This window comes from Molossus molossus, unplaced genomic scaffold (assembly GCF_014108415.1).
Source record: "Molossus molossus isolate mMolMol1 unplaced genomic scaffold, mMolMol1.p scaffold_m16_p_2, whole genome shotgun sequence".
Lineage (NCBI taxonomy): Eukaryota > Metazoa > Chordata > Mammalia > Chiroptera > Molossidae > Molossus > Molossus molossus.
In genome coordinates, this window is record NW_023425355.1 from 90,473,123 (window position 1) to 90,493,814 (window position 20,692).

At 43.9% G+C, this 20,692-nt stretch overlaps 1 protein-coding gene across 1 annotated transcript; it reads left to right on the forward strand.

Annotated features, from left to right (window-relative positions):
• The first annotated feature begins 3,476 nt into the window (after positions 1-3,476).
• Positions 3,477-19,583, forward strand: GABRQ (gamma-aminobutyric acid type A receptor subunit theta). The gene is made up of 9 exons (XM_036271663.1): positions 3,477-3,639; positions 5,646-5,734; positions 11,032-11,099; positions 12,425-12,645; positions 14,784-14,866; positions 15,440-15,577; positions 16,138-16,290; positions 17,790-18,027; positions 18,773-19,583. Exons 1-9 carry the CDS (start codon positions 3,491-3,493, stop codon positions 19,581-19,583), a joined length of 1,950 nt encoding a protein of 649 aa, XP_036127556.1. The 5' UTR covers positions 3,477-3,490.
• The last annotated feature ends 1,109 nt before the right edge of the window (positions 19,584-20,692 follow it).

Consider the following 20,692-nt stretch of genomic DNA (forward strand, 5'->3'; position numbering starts at 1 on the left):
ATTATTGAGTTTTAGAAAAAGGAGGGGGGAGAGAGAGAGAGCAGTGTGAGAGAGAGACATTGATTGGCTGTCTCCCGCACATGCCCTGACTGGGGATTGAACCCACCACCTCTTGGTGTATGGGATGATGCTCCAACAAATGTAGCCACACCAGCAAGGGCCCCAACACAATTTATTGAAGAGATAATCCTTTCTTCACTGAGTCTTCTTGGCTCCCTTGTCAAATATTAGTTGACTGTGTATATACTTGGGCTTTATTCTAGGCTCTTAATTATCTTCCATGTGTCTAGGTATCTATTTTTATACCAGTGCCATACTGATTTGATTATTATAACTTTATAATAAAGTTTAAAATCAGGAATTGTGATGCCTCCCACTTTGTTCTTCTTTCTCAAGATTGCTTTGGTTATTTGGGGGGTCTTTTGTGGCTTTGTATGAATTTCAGAATTGTTTGTTTTAGTTCTACACCAAAAATTGCCTTTGAAATTTTGATAGGGATTTTGTAGAACCTATAGATTAGCCTAATTATTTTTAACTTGTTATGAAGATAATTTGTTCCTATATTTCATCCATTTTATTTACCTGAACTCATTGAGACAGTTAGTTCTAATCACCTAGGCTGTCATTACCAGAAGCAGAGGTATATGATACCCTCCTAACTACTCTCATTGTCCTCAGTCTCCCTTCCAGTTCCTCCTTTCCAAAGTAACCAGGGATTTTTCCAAGTCACCACTCTGATCAAGTCATTCTCCTGTAGAAACACTTCAAAAGATTATGTTTGACACTAAAATAAAAATCAAATCCCTTAGTTTGGACAATTAAGTACAAATATCTCTTTCTTGGTTTATTTATTTATTGAGCACTGTGTGTGTGGTGCTCACTAGTCCAGATTCTGCCTAATCCTTTGCCTCTTACCTCTCTTACTTCATATGTAACTCCAAATTTACCCTACACTCCAGTCAAACTGAAACATTCACTGCCATGTGGTAGACCTGGGTCCAGAACACAGATGGGCTAACTTCCAGATCAGTGCTCTTTCCCCTACACCATGATACCATGTTCAGGCTTTAGTCCATTCAATTTGTATATTTGTGCATATTTGAATAGATTAACTAGACAAAAGTTCAACAAGTACATTTTTTGTATATTTTTGTTGTTGCTTTCTGAGCTATTTTTCTGTGCAGACCCTCTAGGATGTAAGGTCTGGAAGTGAATTCATCATAATCATCAACTTTCTGGCACTCTCCATAGTCACAGTGCACCCAAAAATTATAACTTCAAGGTTCAGTCTTGTTTTCCCTAACAAATGAAGGAATTTGTTTCCAAGTTGCTGGGAACATCCAGCATCTAAATAAATCTACTCCCACCTGCTGGTGGTTGCCTGAATTCCCAGTCAAAGCTGAATCACACACACACACACACACACACACACACACACACACACACACACAACCTTCTGGAAATAGGCAAACCTGGAAATGGGGATTCTAGTTTGGGCCTCTATGGTTATGTGATTTTTGTATGTGTTTAATCCCTTTTCCTTATCTGGGCCTGTTTGCTCATATTATAATCCAGATATTTGGGTAAAATGACCAGGAATGACCCTTCCACTTTTATGAACAAGGGTTATCTCTACAAAGATGCCTGGGTGACCAGGGAAGATGGGGACAGAACCAGTAGCAGTAGAAGTAGGTTTGACTGATCCACTCCTATTTATGATAATAAGTGACTTATAGGCCCACTATTCTTTTGTATTTCTGCACCCATGGGAAGGATAGCATTTGCTGCAAAGGGAGAGGAAAGAGAGGGAAAAGAAGATATAACGGTGGTCTGCTCCTTAAAAGAAGGCAGAGAACTATGAGACTTTATAAGTTTGGTTCTAAAATGGTTAAGAAAGCAGGGATAAAGAGTTAAACCCTTACCTTCGGAAAACCTCAGCCAGCCAGGCAACTGAAGCTCTTCTGGGCACAAACAATCCCAATTCACTTCACCAAATGCTGAGGGAAAGGGGAAGAAGGCTGTATATCTGTGTGAATGTTCTAATTAACTAAGAGTGAACTTGAAATTTATTTTCAGTGCAATCCCTCTCAATAGCATGCCATAGGAGGCTCAACACTGGTGAACATGACTGAGGTCTATTTATTGATTGTCCTTCTGGCCCATGGGCTATGAGAGACCACATTCTGAATTCGCTTTGTCATGGATCTGAGATGGGAAGGACAAAAGAGACTGAGTGGAGAATTGTCCTTATCCTTTGAGATCCTTCCATTTCATAAAACAGTATTTGAGGTAGTGGAAAGAATAACAGCCTTATAGTCAAAATTTCAGGCTTTTCCACATAATGGGGCCAGAATTTAGGAGCATTAACATGGCCTGCTCTCCAGGGGCTAATTTCTTTGATTATCTGAAACACTGGCCTTTACCTTATTTCCCCTTCCATGGTGTCAACTATAGACCCTCATTCCAACTCTGCGTGCCCTGGCAATGGGACAGAGTCACAACTCAGAGTGATCTCAGTTGGTAAACCCTTCTAGTTCTCTGAGTTTTGTCCCAAGGACCTAAACTTGGGGTCAAAAGTACTCTGGGAAACTAAAGTTTTCAAGAAACTCTCAGTCTCCTGAAGCCCAATTTCCATCCTTATGGAGGGGCACCCCTGTTATGGCCACCTCTGTATCATAAAACCCATTCAGTGGGGTTACTGGGGGGTCAGGGGTTTGGGAATGAGCAGCAGTCAAATACTTCCTGATTCCCAAATGTGTCCAGCTCTTTCAGAATGCAGATTCAGCCAGAGTAGTCAAATCACCTCAATCCCTTCGCCAGAGAGAGAGAGAGAGAGAGAGAGAGAGAGAGAGAGAACAGACTTCTTGAACACACACTTTTCCAAGAGAAATGCATATTTTACATTTTTTTTTTTTGCAGAGAGGAAAAGCAAGACCAAGCCAGTGCTCTCTTAGCCACAGATCAGTGCGCAGCCTTTTAGCAGGCAGATTGCCTCCAGGGGCCTGTCCCCGCCCCTGCCTGTCTCAGGCTGTCCTAGGTATGACTGCAGAGGCCTGAAGGGGTGGAGGGGGTGGGGTGGGAGTAGTGGTTGCTGGGCAGCTCGCAGTATGCAGGCGGAGACAAGAACGCGCGCCTTTTTGTGCAGCTCCTGGCACTTCGAGATTGGTTCTGCGGGTGCTGCCGTCGGAGTGGGTGGAGCCAATCGAGCTTTCAGCTGGGTGCCCAGTTGCAGCCTGGAGCCCGCTGCAGACGGAGCGCACCATCACAGCTGCCTGACGCGTCCAAGGGGCGATGCGTGCCGCAGAGCTGCGGGGGCTGCTCCTTCCGCCATCTCTGCTCCCCATACATTCGCTACTGTCTCCTTAGAGGCGATTCCTAGCGACCCCCGAGCATCCTCTCACCCTGCACTGCCTCCACCCCATCCCTGTCCCCGGTGGCAGTGAGCTCTCTCAAGCGCTCTTTGCCCCCGCCTCCCCAGAGCGTGGCGGCCATGGGCATCCGAGGGATGCTGAGAGCTGCTGTGCTCCTGCTGCTCATCAGGACATGGCTTTCAGAGGGCAACGACACCACTCCCCTCCCAGAATTCCACTTTGAGCTCTCTTCTACCGTGCCAGAACTCGTCCAGAACGTCTTCAATTGGTAAGCCAGTGCCACCAGGGCGGGCAGGGCGGCGACAGAGTAGGGCAGGGAACCTCATGCCTCTTGGACAGAGCGAGCTGGGGGAGACTTGGACCCGGGCTTACCGAGTCCTGGTGCTCTGGCCCTGCCTGTGTGTCCCCTGAGGGAAGTTGGATAGGAGTGGAGGTGACCAGTTGAAACAGTCCTGTGCTAGAGGCCACCTGTTACTATGGCGCCTGGCAGAGCCCTGTGCGTGCCCAAACTGAAGCCCTAGGGGTGGGGAGAGGATGTCTTCACCCGAGGGTCTGTCATTCATCCCCAGGAACTAAGACCCTGGGCAGCTTTTCCCAGTGGCATCTTTTGGCAGCTATGGGATTGGGATGGAGGTGGTGCAAGGTGATGGGCAATTCTCAAAGCATAGGCAGTAGAGACACCTGTTTGAGTGCGCATTTTCATCTGTTCCCTGAGACGCGCGCATGTGTTCTTGCATATGCGTGTTGAGCGGTGAGGACCTTTTCTAATGCCGCAGATAGAAATTATTGACTCAACCTCACAGGAGCCCAGACAGTGCAATCGGTAGCTATAACCAGGTGGTCTTAGATGGGTACACTTTTGTACATACTTCTGTGAAAACATTTAAAGATTCGGGGTTTTTTCTGTGTTTGATTTTAAGTTTGTTTGGGTCTGCAAATATCTGAAGAGATGTTAAACTGCCATCCTTTACTTGTAGATCACGAAAAATTGTGTATTTGCTTTGGCTAGGGAACCTGAGCTCTGGTAAATGGGTAATATGTGGTCTTAAACAGCTGGGAATGCATTACTTTAATTCGGGAGTAATTTATGTGCACACTTTGGAATGATGCAAAATGAAATTTTGTCATTAAAGATGATTGGAAATAATTTTTTTAAATAACAAACCAGAAATGAACATGTTGTCAGAAAAAAAGGGGGGGGTAGTTGGGCAAGGTTCCAGCAGACAGCTCTGCAATGGCCTCAGCCCCAACCCAACATACCAGACTGGGCTACTGCACACACACACACACACACTGGGATTTACAGGGACTGACATCTGACATTGCCTGGCCACTGTCAAAGATTCTGAGATTCTAGGAGTCATAGTGATACCCAGGGCCTATTCTAATCCACAAGCCCCTCTTGGGGAAAAGAGCCCCACTGAAGATCTAGATTAATTGGGTGAGCACATAAGAGATTTCTGGAAAGGCTAGCTCTGCAGGGCTGAGCTGGGTCCACTTACATATGCTCACCCAAGACACATCTAGGTTGGAAGCACATGCTTAGCCTGCTCCCAGAATACAAGTCTCAAGACCTGAGCCTCAATAATCTGAAATGATTTGGTTGGGTGAGGGTTATAAATCTCTGCTACATGAACTAGGCTCTCTCTGTGTCACATGCCTTATGCCAAGTATTAAAAACAGGTGTACAAAAAGAAGGTTCACATAGGCGGGACAACAAAATGCTCAGCTCTAGCCCAGGTAGGGGAAATGTGACTGGGCTGGAGAATGTAAACTGGTTAGCTCAGCTCAGGAGGGCACTGAAGGTAAAAGATGACTTTCCTGGGACAATTAGGTGTCCCTGGAAGGATTCCCACCAACCCAGAAAGCCTTACCCAGGCAGATGGTAAGGTGAGGTTCCTTAGGAGGTTGAAGTAATGCATTTATCTGAGGGCTCCCCCCTGCCCAATCCATCCCCTCTCCACATCCCCTACAGGCTCCCCTCTTCCCCACCCCCAATTCTGCCTAGTAACCAGGATCCAATCTGTGTGCCCCACCCTCTGGATAAAAACTATGGAGGGGGAGGGGGAAGAGGAGTCTGCGTCACTGCTGCACTTCTGGCTGACTCACTGTTGGGAGGGAGGAGAGCAGAGAGAAGCACTTACATGTACGACTATATATGTCTGGGTATGTGCAGGAGAAGGGAAGGCCCTGGCAAGCTGACAACTGGCATACTCTCTGGTGTTTGTTCTCTGAGAAGCAATGTGGCATTTACTGATGACTTCTCTGTTTTAGCAAAAATTGTGCAAGTGAAACTGTGGTTCACAAGATATTGGACAGGGTGCTATCGGGATATGATGCCCGTCTGAGACCACATTTTGGAGGTAAGTCACATCCAGACACCAGAGGCCCGCATGTTAGGTGGAACAGAGATGAGACACAACAAGCCACCCCCACTCAGTAAGCTGACCAGTGGCACTCCCCTGGCTCAACACTTCTGCCTCTCCCCTTCAGAGACCTGCAGTTAAAAAAAAAATCTAAGGGTACGGTCTTGCCTACTTCACCTACTCACCAGGTCCTGAGCACTGCTGCCTCTGGCCCCCTCCCCAAACCTTTAGCTCCCACCAAGTTAATTTTATTCAACACATTGCAGGCAGCGTGAACTTTGTAAATTCAGCCTGAACACCTCAGGAACTTTTTATGGCTTTATTTAACTGATAATAAAATCTGAACTCCTTAGCCCAGCAGATCTCAAGCACAGAGATGAGAAATTACAAAGAAACTGAAACATGAACCTCCAGGAAGCCAATGAATCAGTGTCTCCTTATATCTCTACATAATTTTCCCCCCTTGGAAAGGGTGAATGGCCTGGATCACAATGGTGCATATAGAGATTAGTCACATTTCTGCTCAAAGGAACAGAGAAGAAGTTTAAACACAAAGTGGCTAAATCAGAGAAAGCACTCTTCTTCCTGCAGGTCGTAGAAATAGACCCCCCACACACACTCTAAAGGGTTACTGAATGGTAATGGTTCACATTTGTACATATGAATAGAGACCTTCTGAATACACAATGCCTCCACTCTAAAGAGCATTCAACTGTGGGAAATTTCTCTTGTAGTAGACTAGTGTGGGGGGGAATGTTGGGGGACTGTTATTTCCTGAGGAGGCACCTTGAAAACCAAGGTGGTTGCCCTGGGCTAAGCTTGGAGGTGGGACATTCGCTAGTGCCCCCTTTGCTGTGTGCTCCTTCTATGAGAGCAGAAGGTGCAGCCCCAGGATTCAAGGTGAGTGTCCACTGGGACTGGGAAGCAGGAGTGGAGAGGGCAGAAGGCAGGCTCATTCAATATGGAAATTCAAATGTTAGGGTACAGCCAGCATCCCATTGCATGACACCGGTTTTTGATTGGTTTCACCAAGCACCAGTAGGTGTCAAGGGAGTAGCTACTACATTTTCTCTTTTCCTCAGTCTCTTGTTTCTCTGCAAATGCTGACCAACAGCCATTTAAGTACACAGAACTGTTTCAAGATATCATCTCTGCAGACACCCAGGGCCAAGTGTAGGAAGCAGGACAAGGACCAACCTCTGGGAATTGTCACGTGTGGCTGTATCACAATATCTTCAAGGCTCCTCGCAACCATGTTTTGAGCTAATTTGAATTTGTTTACACCCAATGCCTAGCCACTTGGGTTACACTAAGCTTTATGAGCATGTAGACTGGGGCATATGAGAAAAAATGAACCACTGATTTGGCCGAAGAGTAGATAAAGGTAGGAGGGCAAAGACAGCACAGGACCTTCTAGCATTTAGGCAGGAGCCACTATAGGCTCTAAGTCTGGGGCTATTGTATCGTGGGGGGAGCAATCAATGGGATAGCTGGGACAGGGTATTCAGGATTGAAGGAACCCAGGACTCTCTGTAAAGCCTTCCACTAGACAGTCAGACTCCCCTCTGTGTCTGAGGTGAAGTAGAGTTTCAAGGCTACACACACACACACACACACACACACACACACACACACACACATGCAGAGTCCACACCTAACTGGTCAGTTTCAAATGGGAGCCTTATTATGTCTTTGAAAAGAAGAGGAAGATGAAGAGGAGGAGGAGCCATGGAAAGTTAACAAAGCTGCTCCCTTCTAGGCAAGACAAGTGGACTCCACAGTGTTGCCAAAGGCAGGTCTCTGAGCACTTTGTCTAGCCCAGCACCTGGCATGACATTAAGTGTGGAGTGAAGGAATGAAAGGGACATCATCATCATTCCTTTATTTATTTGTCTTCCTCTGGTATTCTGATGGATTCTGGAGAGGTATTGGAGTTGGGGCAGCACAGTTTCCCAGAGGGAGGGAAGTGGTTACTCCCTCCCACATTTCCTGCCTTCCTGAGCCCATCAGGAGGGACAGTGATGGGATATGGGGCTGAGGCCATCATTCCAGAGAGAGCATTTAGACACCTTATCTGAAAGCTTCTTATTCCCCTTTCTTATGCTTTTAGGGATGTAGGATACCTTAGCTAAGCTTTCATCTTGACCACTGCTAGCACATAAGGTGTCCTCTCTAGGTGGATAAACTAGAAAAAGGTCCCAGGTCCCCTTCCTCCGGGCTCTATCCCTGAGCCAGAACACATGACTTAGTGACTGAATTTTAGCTCCCACTTGCCCCTTTAACTGGGAGCCCTTGGACGGGACCGTGCTCTGTAATGGATAGGATTGCCTGAGTGACACTGAATGGTCTAGGTAGAATAAGAAGTTTGACAGTGCAGTGAGGTGGTGAAGCGATGGTTCCTTGGCTTCTCTGGGTCTTGATACCTGCCTAACACAGCTTCCATCCTCTGAAGGTGTGTAGGGAACCTGAGAGGCTATGATAAAGAAATTCATTTTTAGAAACCCCTGTCACTACAGATCACTTTGCTGGGTATAATTTACAATAACCCCGAATGCTGGAGTCTGGGCTATGACCTCACACAGAGGCCCATTTACTTTTTAGCTGCCATTCATACACTGATTCCCAATAGCACTTTGCTTTTTGAAGCACTGGGATAGGAATAGCACATTTCCCACTTTGCAGCTCAGCTTCTGGACAGTCAGCCTGCAGTGAAGCCAGCAGGCTGAATTGCAAGCGTCATCTGTGTTTCCAGAGCAGCAGTGTGATGTAATACACATAGAATAATGGCTTAGCTGTGAGGCTTGGTGAAGGCAGCTTTCAGCCAATGAGGAAACAATAAAAATGTATTTTTCCACAACACCTTATAGTTAGTACATATTTTCACATCCCTGCTCATGTTTGAATGGGCAGCACTCACACCTAGGCCTGAAAAAGAAAGTCAAGAGACAGAAACACACTCACATATTCAATAACACACACATATATTAATGTACACAAACACCCTTCAACACTCATGAATTTATTCACACATATATACACACTGACATATACTCACATGCATATGCTCACACATTCACATATACACATGAACATGGCCACACACACACAAACATGCTCACAATCACATTCACAAATTCACTCACATATACACTTAGACATTCACACACATGAACTTATACATTCATTCACATATACATACTCCCACATTGACACACTTGCACACAGATAGACTCATGCATTCACTCACACACAAGCATACACATTCACACACACAAACATGACCACATATTTACCAATTCACACAAACATCCTCACACATAAACATGCTCACTCATTAGTACACATAGACATCTGTATGCACAAACACACACATTAACATGCTCACAACTTACTCATACCTGCACAGTGATGTATTAACACACATGAATATGCTCATGAACTCACTCACCCATCAGCATGGCCACACGTTTACTCTCACACAGACATGCTCACACATTCACCCAAGCACATAATTGTGCTTACATGCACTCACACATGCTCACATATATAAGTGTGATGAGTGTGAGTATATGAATGTGAACACTTATTATATTTATCTCTTCCATATAAACAAGATCACACACACAAACACATTTATATATTCACAGAGTTAACATGTTTATTGACACAGAAGCATACAGTCACAAGCTCATAAGTTCACTAACATTCACTCATACAAACACACATTGAATCACTCATGCAAACATGCTCACTCAAGCATGCATTTACATATTCCCTCGCATGTTCACTCAACATGCTAATGCAGACTCACACATAAACATGCTTATGCATGTGAACACAGATACATTGATTCAACACACAAACATATTCACATACACTCATGTAAACACAACTTTACACACACAAACATGACCATGTATTTGCTCACACAGGGACATGCTGACAGATATACTAACATGTCAACAGGCTCACACAGACAACCCCATATTCATTCCTACACAGTACACTCAATTACCTGCAAATAGTCACATATTCATTCACCCATAAATGTGCTCATACATTCACTGCCTCACAAACACACATACCTTTTACTCACACATGCACATGAATATACTCATACTTAGGGAGAGGCTCACACATTCACTCCCTCAAAAACATTTAAATAATATCTAACTATTCATACATGCAAACATCTCACATACACTCATATATATGTACGTGGTCACTCACACACAAATATGCTCACATACATGAAAATACAAATTCACACACATACAGTCAAGATCACAAATGCAAAGTTGCTCATGCATTCACTTGCATATGAATACATTCATATATTCACTTTCACACACCAACATGCCTATATGATTGCATGTGCTTACATATTTACTCACATGCAATGCATGCACACATAAACATATTAATGCATTCACTCATATGAATACACACAGATTCACTAATATACACAGGCATACATACACACATTCACACACACACACACACACACACACACACACACATACAGATAAGCTCCCAAATACACCCATGCTCACACATTTCTTTGCACATTAACAAACTTACATACACTCACACATAGTCACACATTCACTCACTCATACACAAACACATTCATTTGCACATGAACCCACTCATAGATTCAGTCCCATACAACATGCCTATATACATGTACATGGGCTCACATTTACTCTCACACCACAGATTCAAGCACACAATCATGCTCATGCATTCTCTCACACACAGATGTGCTCACATACACTCATGTACACACTGACATGAACACTCACATATTTACTCATACATGTGAGCATGCTCACATAAACTCATGTGCACAGTTCACACAATTATTCACACAAAGACACACATTTCCTCACACATGAACACAACCACATGCACTCACACAAATATTATGCACACCAAAAATCAGCTTTTTTTATGGGCTTATTACTCCTGAGTTTTTATCAGGAAAATATTTAGAAGATGAGTGCTTCATCGCCTTATTTTATCTTTATTTTTTCCTAATTTCTTTCCTTTAAGTGTATCAGGGGCCAGGCCTTGCTCTAAGGGCTTGGCCTGCATAAACTATGAGATCAGTGCTTAAATGATCCTCATTTTACCGATGAGGAAACTAAGGCTCAGAGAAGTTAGGTAACTTATTCAAGGTTACATAGCTAGTAAGTGTCAAAATGGGTTCAAACCCAAGCAATCTGGCTCCTGAGTCCACACTCTTATCCTTTATCCTGCCCTGCATGTAATAGTGTCTTCCTGTATTGTAGGTGACCCTGTGCCTGTGGGAATATCTATGTATGTCTCCAGTATTGAACACATCTCAGAAATAACTATGGTAAGTGTGTCAGCTCCAACCATAAGACTCGGGACAAAGTACATGGAACAAGGGGCAGGGTCATAAGCCAACTCTAGTTGTTCTGACCTGCAACAGAGCTCACATGGAGAAACACAGTCATTTTGGAAACTACAACCATCTGGAATAAAAAATAAATAAATAAATATACTTGGATTCTAGATCTAAAAGGCTTATGAGATTTTAAAAAAGGTAATGCTATTGTCTTTGCACCTTTATGGTACCTAAGGACTTTTTTAAAAAGACACAGAAAGCACAAAACATAAAAATAAACTCTGGTAATCTCAACTATATTAAAATTCTATTTAGCCAAAACTTCTGGAATTTCTGTTTTGCAAAAAAAAAACAAAACTTGCATAACAAGTGTGACAGGATAAATCAGAGTGGACTGAGATATTTGTAACACAAAGGACTGATATGGAAAATACACATAATTCCTGTGGATTAATAAGAATAATATTAAAAACAAATAAAAAATGATCAGACAATTTGAACACGAACTTCACTTTGTAAAGAAAAGCAAGTAGCAAATAAATATATGAAAAGATGCTTGAATTTATTATTAATCAGTGAAACGCAAAATAAGACCATAATGAGACCCTATTACATACCTACCAGACTGACAAAAAAAAAGTCAGCAATACCAATGTTGGCAAGGCAGGAACATTAGAAACTCCCATCTACTCTTGGAGGGTGTATAATGCAGAACTTCCACTTCATAATTTATATTTCATTGTGATTTTGGTATGAATGGTGTGTTCACACAATAATATACATAGTCTATTCATATAAGGAAATATTATCCAATACGCAAGCAATGCAAGTGAATAAATTTTAATTACACCTATCAACCTGAATGAATATCACAAATATACTGTTGAATGAAAGAAGAAAGCCATGAATACATCCAGTATGATTCCACTCAGAAAAATAATCTTAAAATAGGCCCAACTAAGCAATATGTTTCCTAGAAATACATACATAGATAATAAAACTAACAAAAGGCAAGAGAATTATTGTAATTTAATTCTAAGATTTAAATGGTTACTGCTGGGAGGTGTGGGAAATATATTCTGGAAGAGATACATTGAGGCTTGAAAGTTATTGGTAATGTTCTATTTCTTATCCTGTATTTTAATTACCCAAGGGTCATTTAATAATTCTTAACATTTAACATTCTTACATATGTGTCATTACTCATCTATAGTTATAATGTATTTCTTACACCTGCATACATGCACACACTCTCTGAGAACGAAGAGCTAGACAACCTCGCATACAGTTGAGATTTACCTTTCTCTCCCCAGGACTGTATGATCACAATGTTTTTTCATCAAACCTGGAAAGATCCACGTTTAGCATACTGTGAGACCGACCTAAACCTGACTCTGGACTACCAGATGCTTGAGAAGTTGTGGGTCCCTGACTGCTACTTTCTAAATAGCAAGGATGCCTTTGTGCATGACATGACTGTGGAAAATCGTGTGTTTCAGCTTCACCCAGATGGAACGGTACAGTATGGCATCCGGTGAGTTCCCCAGGGGGTCTGGGGAGCCTCCTGGAAGGCTTTGTTCTTCCCATTGAGTATCCCAGAAATGCACTCTAAGGGACACACCGAGGATCCCATTGCTTTTCAAACCTGTCTTGTACTTCTCCCTCATTCATCTACCCAATTTCCCACAGACATCCTCGGCTCTCCTGTCTTCACACTTTGGCTTTTGCTGTTGCTTCTGTCTGGAATGGCTCTTTCCATGAGTAAATCTTGCCCATCATTCAGTCGCTAACTCAAATGTCTTCTTTGTCAAGAAATCCTCCTTCATTCTCTCAACTGGAAGACCTCTCCCTCTGCCTTAGCATTGTATACATTCCGTTATTTATCTTTGTGTCTTTTCTCTCCCATACAGTGAAAGAGGGAGACAGATAAATGCTGAAGCCCATGCAGTGAGGGAGGGGGACCTATCTCTACCATTGATTATATTTGCATCATGTAAGGGCCCAGAGGTGTGCAATATGGGCCTGTTTTCTGAGGCTATGCACACATAGAATGTATGCATGCTGGAACTCCTCACTGGTCTATTTATAGTATAGTAGCTGGCCACCAAGACTCTCCTCACAACATCATCTCTTACAAACCATCTCTTAAGACACGCATGAGAGAAATTTAGCTCAGAAAATTTCTCCAAGAGGTAGCTGCCAGGGTACAGCTTTCTCTCTGGATCTCTCTTTCTCTAAGGTGCTCCTGGTCTGTTTCTTGTTTCCCTCTTCTTTGCCTATTCACTTTCCACTGACCAAGGCACTGGAGTCAGAGAACAACAAAGCTTGCAGGGAACAGGACACCAATTACACTTGTTTTATTTAAAGGGTACCTCAGGCCCTGGCCAGTTTGGCTCAGCGGTTAGAGCGTCGGCCTGCGGTCCTGAGAGACCCGGGTTGGGTTCCCGCTAAGGGCACGTACTTCGGTTGCAGTTTGTCCCCGGCCCTGGTTGGTTGGTCGTGCGGGTGGCAGCCACTCGATGTGTCCCTTCACGTCGATGTTTCTCTCTCTCTCTCCTTCCTCTCTCTCCCTCCCACTCTATCTGTACAAAAAATGGAAAAGTATCCTCGGGTGAGGATAAAAAAATAAAAAATAAAAAAAATAAAGGGTACCTCACCCTGGGTGGTTTGGCTCAGCAGTTGGACTGTCAGCCTGCGGACCAGAGAGTTCCAGGTACAGTTCCTACTAGGGGCATGTACGAAAAAATAAAAATAAAAAATAAAGGGGACCTCAGCTGATTAGTGCTGCATGGAGGGTTCACAAAAGGGACACACACACACATACACACCTACCCACTGTGAAAAATGGAAATCACTTCAATGGTTGAAAGGGACTAGGCTGGGGTCAGCAGCTGGGAAGGGTAGGAAAAGGGCTGGGGCAGAGCCTTCCAGCTGAGGTGGCAGAGAGCTTTTAAAATGTTCCTGTTTGCTCTGGTCACTTCTCCATTTCCCCAGCTTCTCCAAGACCCCTCCTCAAATTCCTCTCATGGGCCCAACATGTAGCAACTTGAAGCCTCTGCCCAACACTTCATGGCCCACCTCAGATATGTTAATCCCTCCTTTCCATTTATACCCACTGGCATTCTGCTAGTTCAAAGTACCCTCATAGACAGATAAACAGAGATAAGAACACTGTGGAGTGGAGCCACTTCCATGGCCAAAAATGCACCTGAGCCACCGCACAACAAATGTAGAGCTTTAGCTGCTTCAGTGCTACAGTTTCCTCTTGACAGCCTTGCTGCTTCTTCAGCAAGATAGTCTTTTTTCTGTATCTGCATTCAGTTTCCTCAAGGGCCCTTCTTGTTCTGATACCCTGTGGCATTCTGGCATGCTACACATGTGTTCTTTGTTCAAGTCCTGCCAGATCTCTTGGTTTCTTTGTCACATACAATTTCCCTCTCTCCTCCCTACACAATTACAACTCATCTTTTCTCTAGGAAAGAAGGAAGGAAGGAATAAAGAAGAGCAGGGGGAGGGAGGAGGGGCAAATTCTAGTGCAGGCTACAGTACAGCAAGGTACTGGGTGGGTCAGTCTTTAAGATACCTCTCCCTTCCCACCACTGCAATGTTCTCAGGAATGGTTGCTTGCCTGGCTAGACTCACTTTTCCCTTCCTTTTGCCTTTCCTTTGCAGACTCACCACCATAGCAGCTTGTTCTATGAATCTTCAGAAATACCCTATGGACAAGCAGACCTGCAAGCTGGAGGTGGAGAGCTGTATGTCTATCTTCCATAGACCCTTCTTCTCTACCTGTGGTTGTGGTCATAATGAAATCAAGGACAGACTTGATAGTGAGAGGGATGGCATATATCCCCTACTCCCTCTCCATCTGTCTTCTCATAGATGATGATAGATAGATAGATAGATAGATAGATAGATAGATAGATAGATGATAGATAGATGATAGATAGATAGATAGATAGATAGATAGATAGATAGATAGATAGATAGATAGACAGACATACAGACGTGGAATATGGGAAAAGGTAGCTTTTGGGGTATAAATAGTCCCATGAGGAAATTGTACCCTGTTATTGGGATATTGTGTACAAGCTATTGAGTAGGAGCACATATCTTTGCTGTACTTTCTTTCCTGGCTAAAAAATCTTCAAACTGAGAGATATCTTTCCTAGTGCCCTCCTCCCATGCTCAGACCCAAGAAAACACAAGGGAACCCCTTAAATGTGCAGATTCCAATAATCCTTTGGATTCTACAGATTGCACTGGTATAAAATCTGCCTATATGTGTTCTCTGAAACTGACTGGTTCTGTTTCCCTCTGTCTCCCAGATGGCTACACAGTTGAAGACATCATGTTATACTGGGAAGGTGATGAGAATGCCATCCAGGGGACTGAGAAGCTACACATCCCTCAGTTCACCCTCCTGGGAAAGATAATGACTAGCAAAGAAGAGATTTTCTACACAGGTGGGTCTTTCTTGTCTCTTCTCTCTTGTCTCTTTTGTGCCCTAGTAAACTCCCAGGGACCTCTACACTCTGCACTGCCTCCTTTGCTATTTTCTTCTGGTTCTGAAACCTTCCAAAATACCCTTCATAAAGTCCCAGTGGCTTGCTCTCTGCAAATAAGGAAATGGGTGTGGAAGCACTTGGCCAGATTTAAGACTCCACAGGTATAAAGAATTCATGCTCTTATTGATAAAAACAGGCCTCCTTTCAGGGCTAACTCCTCATCCTACATATGTTTGCAGCTTTGACACATGCCTTGTCTCTCCCATTTTAAAGCTTCAGTTGACACGGAGCAAGGAAAGAAGGAAGAAGGAGAAAGTAGATTTGCTATGCCATATGGGCCTAGCGACACATGCCACTGTCACTGGCCTTGAGGCAGTAAATGTGGTCAGTTCAGCAGATTGCCCAGGCTGGAGTATTAGAGGTTGAACTTCCCATCGGTTTCCCTTCCTCCATCCTATACTTCACCCTGAAAATTCCCTTAGCCCTTCCACCCTGATACCAGTATGTCTCCTTGCCAGGTTCCTATGTGCGACTTATACTGAGATTCATGATCCAGAGGAAAATTATCAACTACCTTGTGCAGATCTATTGGCCTACTATCCTCACCACTATTGCCTCTTGGATAACATTTTGGATGAACTATGAATCTTCTGTAGCCAGGGTGACAGTCGGTAGGTCCTGTCCTCATCCCCTGCCCCAATCCCAGAGAGGAATTTGGGTCATCTCACTCAGAAAAAAAGGGGAGAGTAAGAGAAGAGTACTAGGAACAGTGTGTGACTGCACAGGCAAGGAAACAAGATGGGTTCTACCCAACAATCATTTGTATAGGTACTCAGCCAATCCCTAGCAGAGAGACTGACGTTGGAAACAGGTGTGAAAAAAATCAGAGATCTTTGTATGTTGGGCCCAAAGTAACAGAATTCATTACTTTCTGGATACATAAATGAGTGGACAAGTCATAAATACAGGTCAGAAATGCAATACAGCCCGACCAGTGTGGCTCAGTGGTTGAGCATTGACCCCTGCACAAAGAGGTCACCGGTTTGATTCTCAGTCAGGGCACATGCCCAGGTTGTGGGCCCAATCCCCAGTGGGGGGCATGCAGGAGGCAGCCAATTGATGTTCTCTCTCATCGATGTTTTCATCTCTCTCTCCCTCTCCCTTCCTCTCTCTCTCTAAATTCAATAAAGGAAAAAACTGAAAAGAAATGCAATACAACAAACATTGATTAAGTAACCTATCACAATGCCCTACTAGGCAGCACAGGGCTTTTAGAAGAGCTGCTCTCCATGAGTATCTAGTGAAGTGCTGAGACAGATGCCATTGGAGTCCAGAGGAAGAAATGACCCAGGTCTTTTGGCTAAACCTGCACCAAGAAAGTGTTGCATGAACTGGGTTTTCAAGAATTTTAGGAGGCAGAGACACAAGATTTGGCATTCCCTAAGAGAGGAAATAGGTTGATTAAAGGCATGGGGGCCTTAAAAGGGTAGGCTAAATCATAGAGTGCTTGGGGCAGGAAGAAAGCCAGAGATAACTTGGGAAGACGTTAAAAATCTAGCTTAAGCAGTTAGAATTTCATGGCTAAGCAATGGGGAGTATCAAAGGTTTTTGAGCAGTACCAAAGAGAGGCCTAAGAAGTTAGCTCCTAAGTTTATCTGGCCTCACCCTGAAGAATTCTCTGTGTATCTCAGATCCAGGTCTGGTTTATCCTTCACCATCTTTGAGGCAGACTTCTCAGCCTCCTTCTTTAGAAGCACATGCTACACTAAAACTGTATTTCTGTAATATTTTAGGACTCAAAAAACTTTCTAGGGATGTGATCTCATTTAGTATTGAGAAACTAAAGAAAAGCCTACGGACTAGAAGGCAAAAGGGGAAATGGCATTATTGGGTAAAATGGGTCTGGAAATGTAAATAACTGTGAAATCATAACTGGAGATTTCTGACTTGATCCTAAGAGCAATGGGAAGTCACTGAACCACTGAAGCACAGGCTGGGTGTAACAATAGGGGAAGAGGAACAAAAAGCAAAAGCCCCAGGCCTAGAGAGCTGAAGGCATTCCTTGCTGAGAACCCTCCCCACCCTAAAGATGGTCTTTGCTCCCTTCTTGTACTATGTGAGCCCAATGGCTTGCCAAGAACTTCAGCCACCTATGTCATGTTGTTTATAGGTCTGACTGCAATGCTCATCCTGAATGCCATCAATTCACACCTGCGGGAAAAACTCCCCGAATTTTCTTGTATCAAGGCCATTGACATCTATATGGTTGTATGCTTCTTCTTCGTGTTCCTATCCTTGCTGGAATATGTCTACGTCAATTATCTTTTCTACAGTCGAGTAGGAACTCGGCGCCTTCAAAGGCAACGCAGGAGAGTCCGAAGAATCATGGAGCGCTATTACTACCAGGAGTCGGGGCTGCAGGTTTGATATCTTGACTGATAATCAGCTTTCCCTGAGTACCTCTTTAGCCTAAGCTTAGCACTTGACCCTTTCACATTTCTCAGTAATTTCTTTAACACACACACACACACACACACACCAGATAACAAAGAAGTAGAAAATTTTATAATCACTCTTCTATAGGTTGAGTCATTGTCCAAAATCACAAGGCTAGTAAGTGGCAGAGCTAGATTTCCATAGACCTTTGGTCTTCAAATCTAGTTCACTTAGCATGCTTCCAAGGACAAGCAATGGAGCCAGAGAGAAAGGGAGCACAGGGAGGCTGAAAGGAAGAAACAGACACCAGAGAGGCTGGTCTATCCTTCCTTCCTTTGTTCTTCTAACTCTCAAAGCTGTGCTGAGACTTTCCCTGCTGGTGATACATTAATGTCCAGCACCACCCCCTCCTTCACAGGGAGGCTAATCCCACCTGCCTGAGGAGGACTTGCCTCTGTCCACCATACAGCACTGCAGGGGGAGCAGCTGCCCCAGAGTAACACAGGTTTGGCAGCCACCAGGGACTTCCCTTACATGCTAACAGCCTCTCGGTCCTGTTCCTCAGCCCCGTGTGTACAAGAGAAGCCAGAAAGAAGAGATTCTGTCAGTGGAAGAGATCAACAACCACATTACAAGTGCTAATGAAGAAGGACCCCTCCGTCCTCCCTCCCCAAAAGTGCTTATTCATGTAGGATTTGAATCTACTGACTTCATGAGTCTATCCACTGTTTCCTCAAAGGATGACCAGGTTAACATCAAAGAACAAAGTGGCTCTCCTCCCTCTATACCAGTGCAGGCCCACCCAGTAAACCCAGAAAGCCTCAACTCTTTGACCTTCATCTCAGAGCAGGTCCCACTGGCCACCTCAGAGTGCCTCAGCTCACTGTCTCCTCTTTCGGTCCAGTCCTGGCTGGCCTCTGAAGAAAGCCTGAATGATCTCTCCTCCACTTCAGAGCAGGCCCTGCACAGCTGTGACATTCACTTTAATGGTTTTGAATTTGATGGCAGTGTTATTCCTACCAAAATTCACAATCATGGTGGGGCCCATCACTGTGCTGATACCCATAACCCAGAAGACCCTGGAAAGAGCTACAGCCTGGATGAGAACCATGGCCATGGTCCCAGTGGAAAGCATCTGTTCATCCATGGCCAAAGGTGTGTGCAAGAAGCAAGCTGCAGGCCTGATAAGATCCATAGATGCCGTGAGGGGTTCCTTAGCTTGCCTGGTGACATCAAAGTTGAATGCAGCTACCTTGACCTTAGGAAGCAACTCGAGCATGATGTTGACACTACCTGGAGCCCTAATGGTGACAATTTCATGGGCTTTGATCAAGATGAGGACAGTAATTCAGAATCTGATGAGGACAGTAATTGCCCCCTGAGTCCTGGGTATTCCTTTAGGGAAAGGTTTTGTTATGAGCTCTTTGATCCTGACTATGTCCCTAAGGTTGATAAGTGGTCCCGGATCCTCTTCCCTCTTGCCTTTGTGGTGTTCAACATTATTTACTGGCCATACAATGGCTTTTAGTCCCATAGTGCCCCAGAGCAGCAAGGACACTGTGCTATGTTCCTTTCACAGTTTCTTTTGGTTCCATTTTGCTTTCTTTTCTTTGCTCATTTTATTTTTGGTTATTTGGGCAATCAAATCAGTTATATCTTTTCTCTTTATAAACATGATATGGGGAGTAGTTGGAAAGAATGTGTTCTGACTGGAAAGAAAGGGACTGAGAAAGAGTTGGAGGTAAATAGCTATTTGATTTTCATTTTCTATTAGAAGACTGTCACCTTTTCAGATACTTCTAGTAAGTATCTAATATCTAGTAAGCACAGAAAAACCCCTGGAAATGTTGACAAGACAGAGAGGAGCCAGGTTGAGGGACAGAAGAAGAAGCCGAGCCCTGTACACAAATATTTCTGGAGACTTTTCTACCCTCCGAAAGTGTTGAATTTTCTTTTTCATTACTTGTTTTCTTCTGCCTTTTTCTCCTAGAGATTATGGTCCTTGCTCAGCTTCTGCTTAGGGTTTTATGGGAAAGAGTCAAGCTGGGTTGAGCTAGGGTGCACAGGGGAAGGGCTAGCTGTGGCTTAGAAATGCAAGGTACTGGTTCTAGGGAAATTGAAGGATTTTGAAAGTGCCTTTTCCGCACAATTTTTCTGTTGTATTTTGAGTATGTTGTTGTAGCACAAGGTTGAGAGTAGAATGTAGGTAGGTAGTTAAGGGTGCTAAATGAGATGTAAGGGTAAGTGTTTCCAGCAGAAGCTTGGGGCGGGGGGAAGATGAGTGATGTCAGGTTGGAGATTACCCAAATTGAAATGGCATCTTTGGAGGGATTGAACTTCTCTTGTCTATATTTCTGCTTCAGAATGCTTGACAATAAGAACTTAGTACATGTGTCTAGTTCAGATGCTGAGTTGAACTAGTAATAGAACAAGCACTTGGTGAATGAAGACTAGGGTTATAAAAGTTCTGACTTGCTACTTCACCATCTGATCTAGAATAGCAGATGAACAACTATTGCAAATCTCTATACTAATCCTTTCAATTTGTCCAGTGCAGTGTCAATAAGCTCACTGACCCATCACATTGTCAGACCCTCACAGGAGCTGTGGGAACCAGGGAAGGCAAAGCACATTGTC

What these genes read in the sequence shown, in the direction of transcription:
- GABRQ (XM_036271663.1), top strand. Translation starts at nt 3,491, where the DNA reads ATGGGCATCCGAGGGATGCTGAGAGCTGCTGTGCTCCTGCTGCTCATC. An exon ending in GTCCAGAACGTCTTCAATTG is followed by an intron (nt 3,640 to 5,645) that starts GTAAGCCAGTGC and finishes TCTCTGTTTTAG; the next exon opens with CAAAAATTGTGCAAGTGAAA. An exon ending in GAGCGCTATTACTACCAGGA is followed by an intron (nt 18,028 to 18,772) that starts GTCGGGGCTGCA and finishes TGACTTCATGAG; the next exon opens with TCTATCCACTGTTTCCTCAA.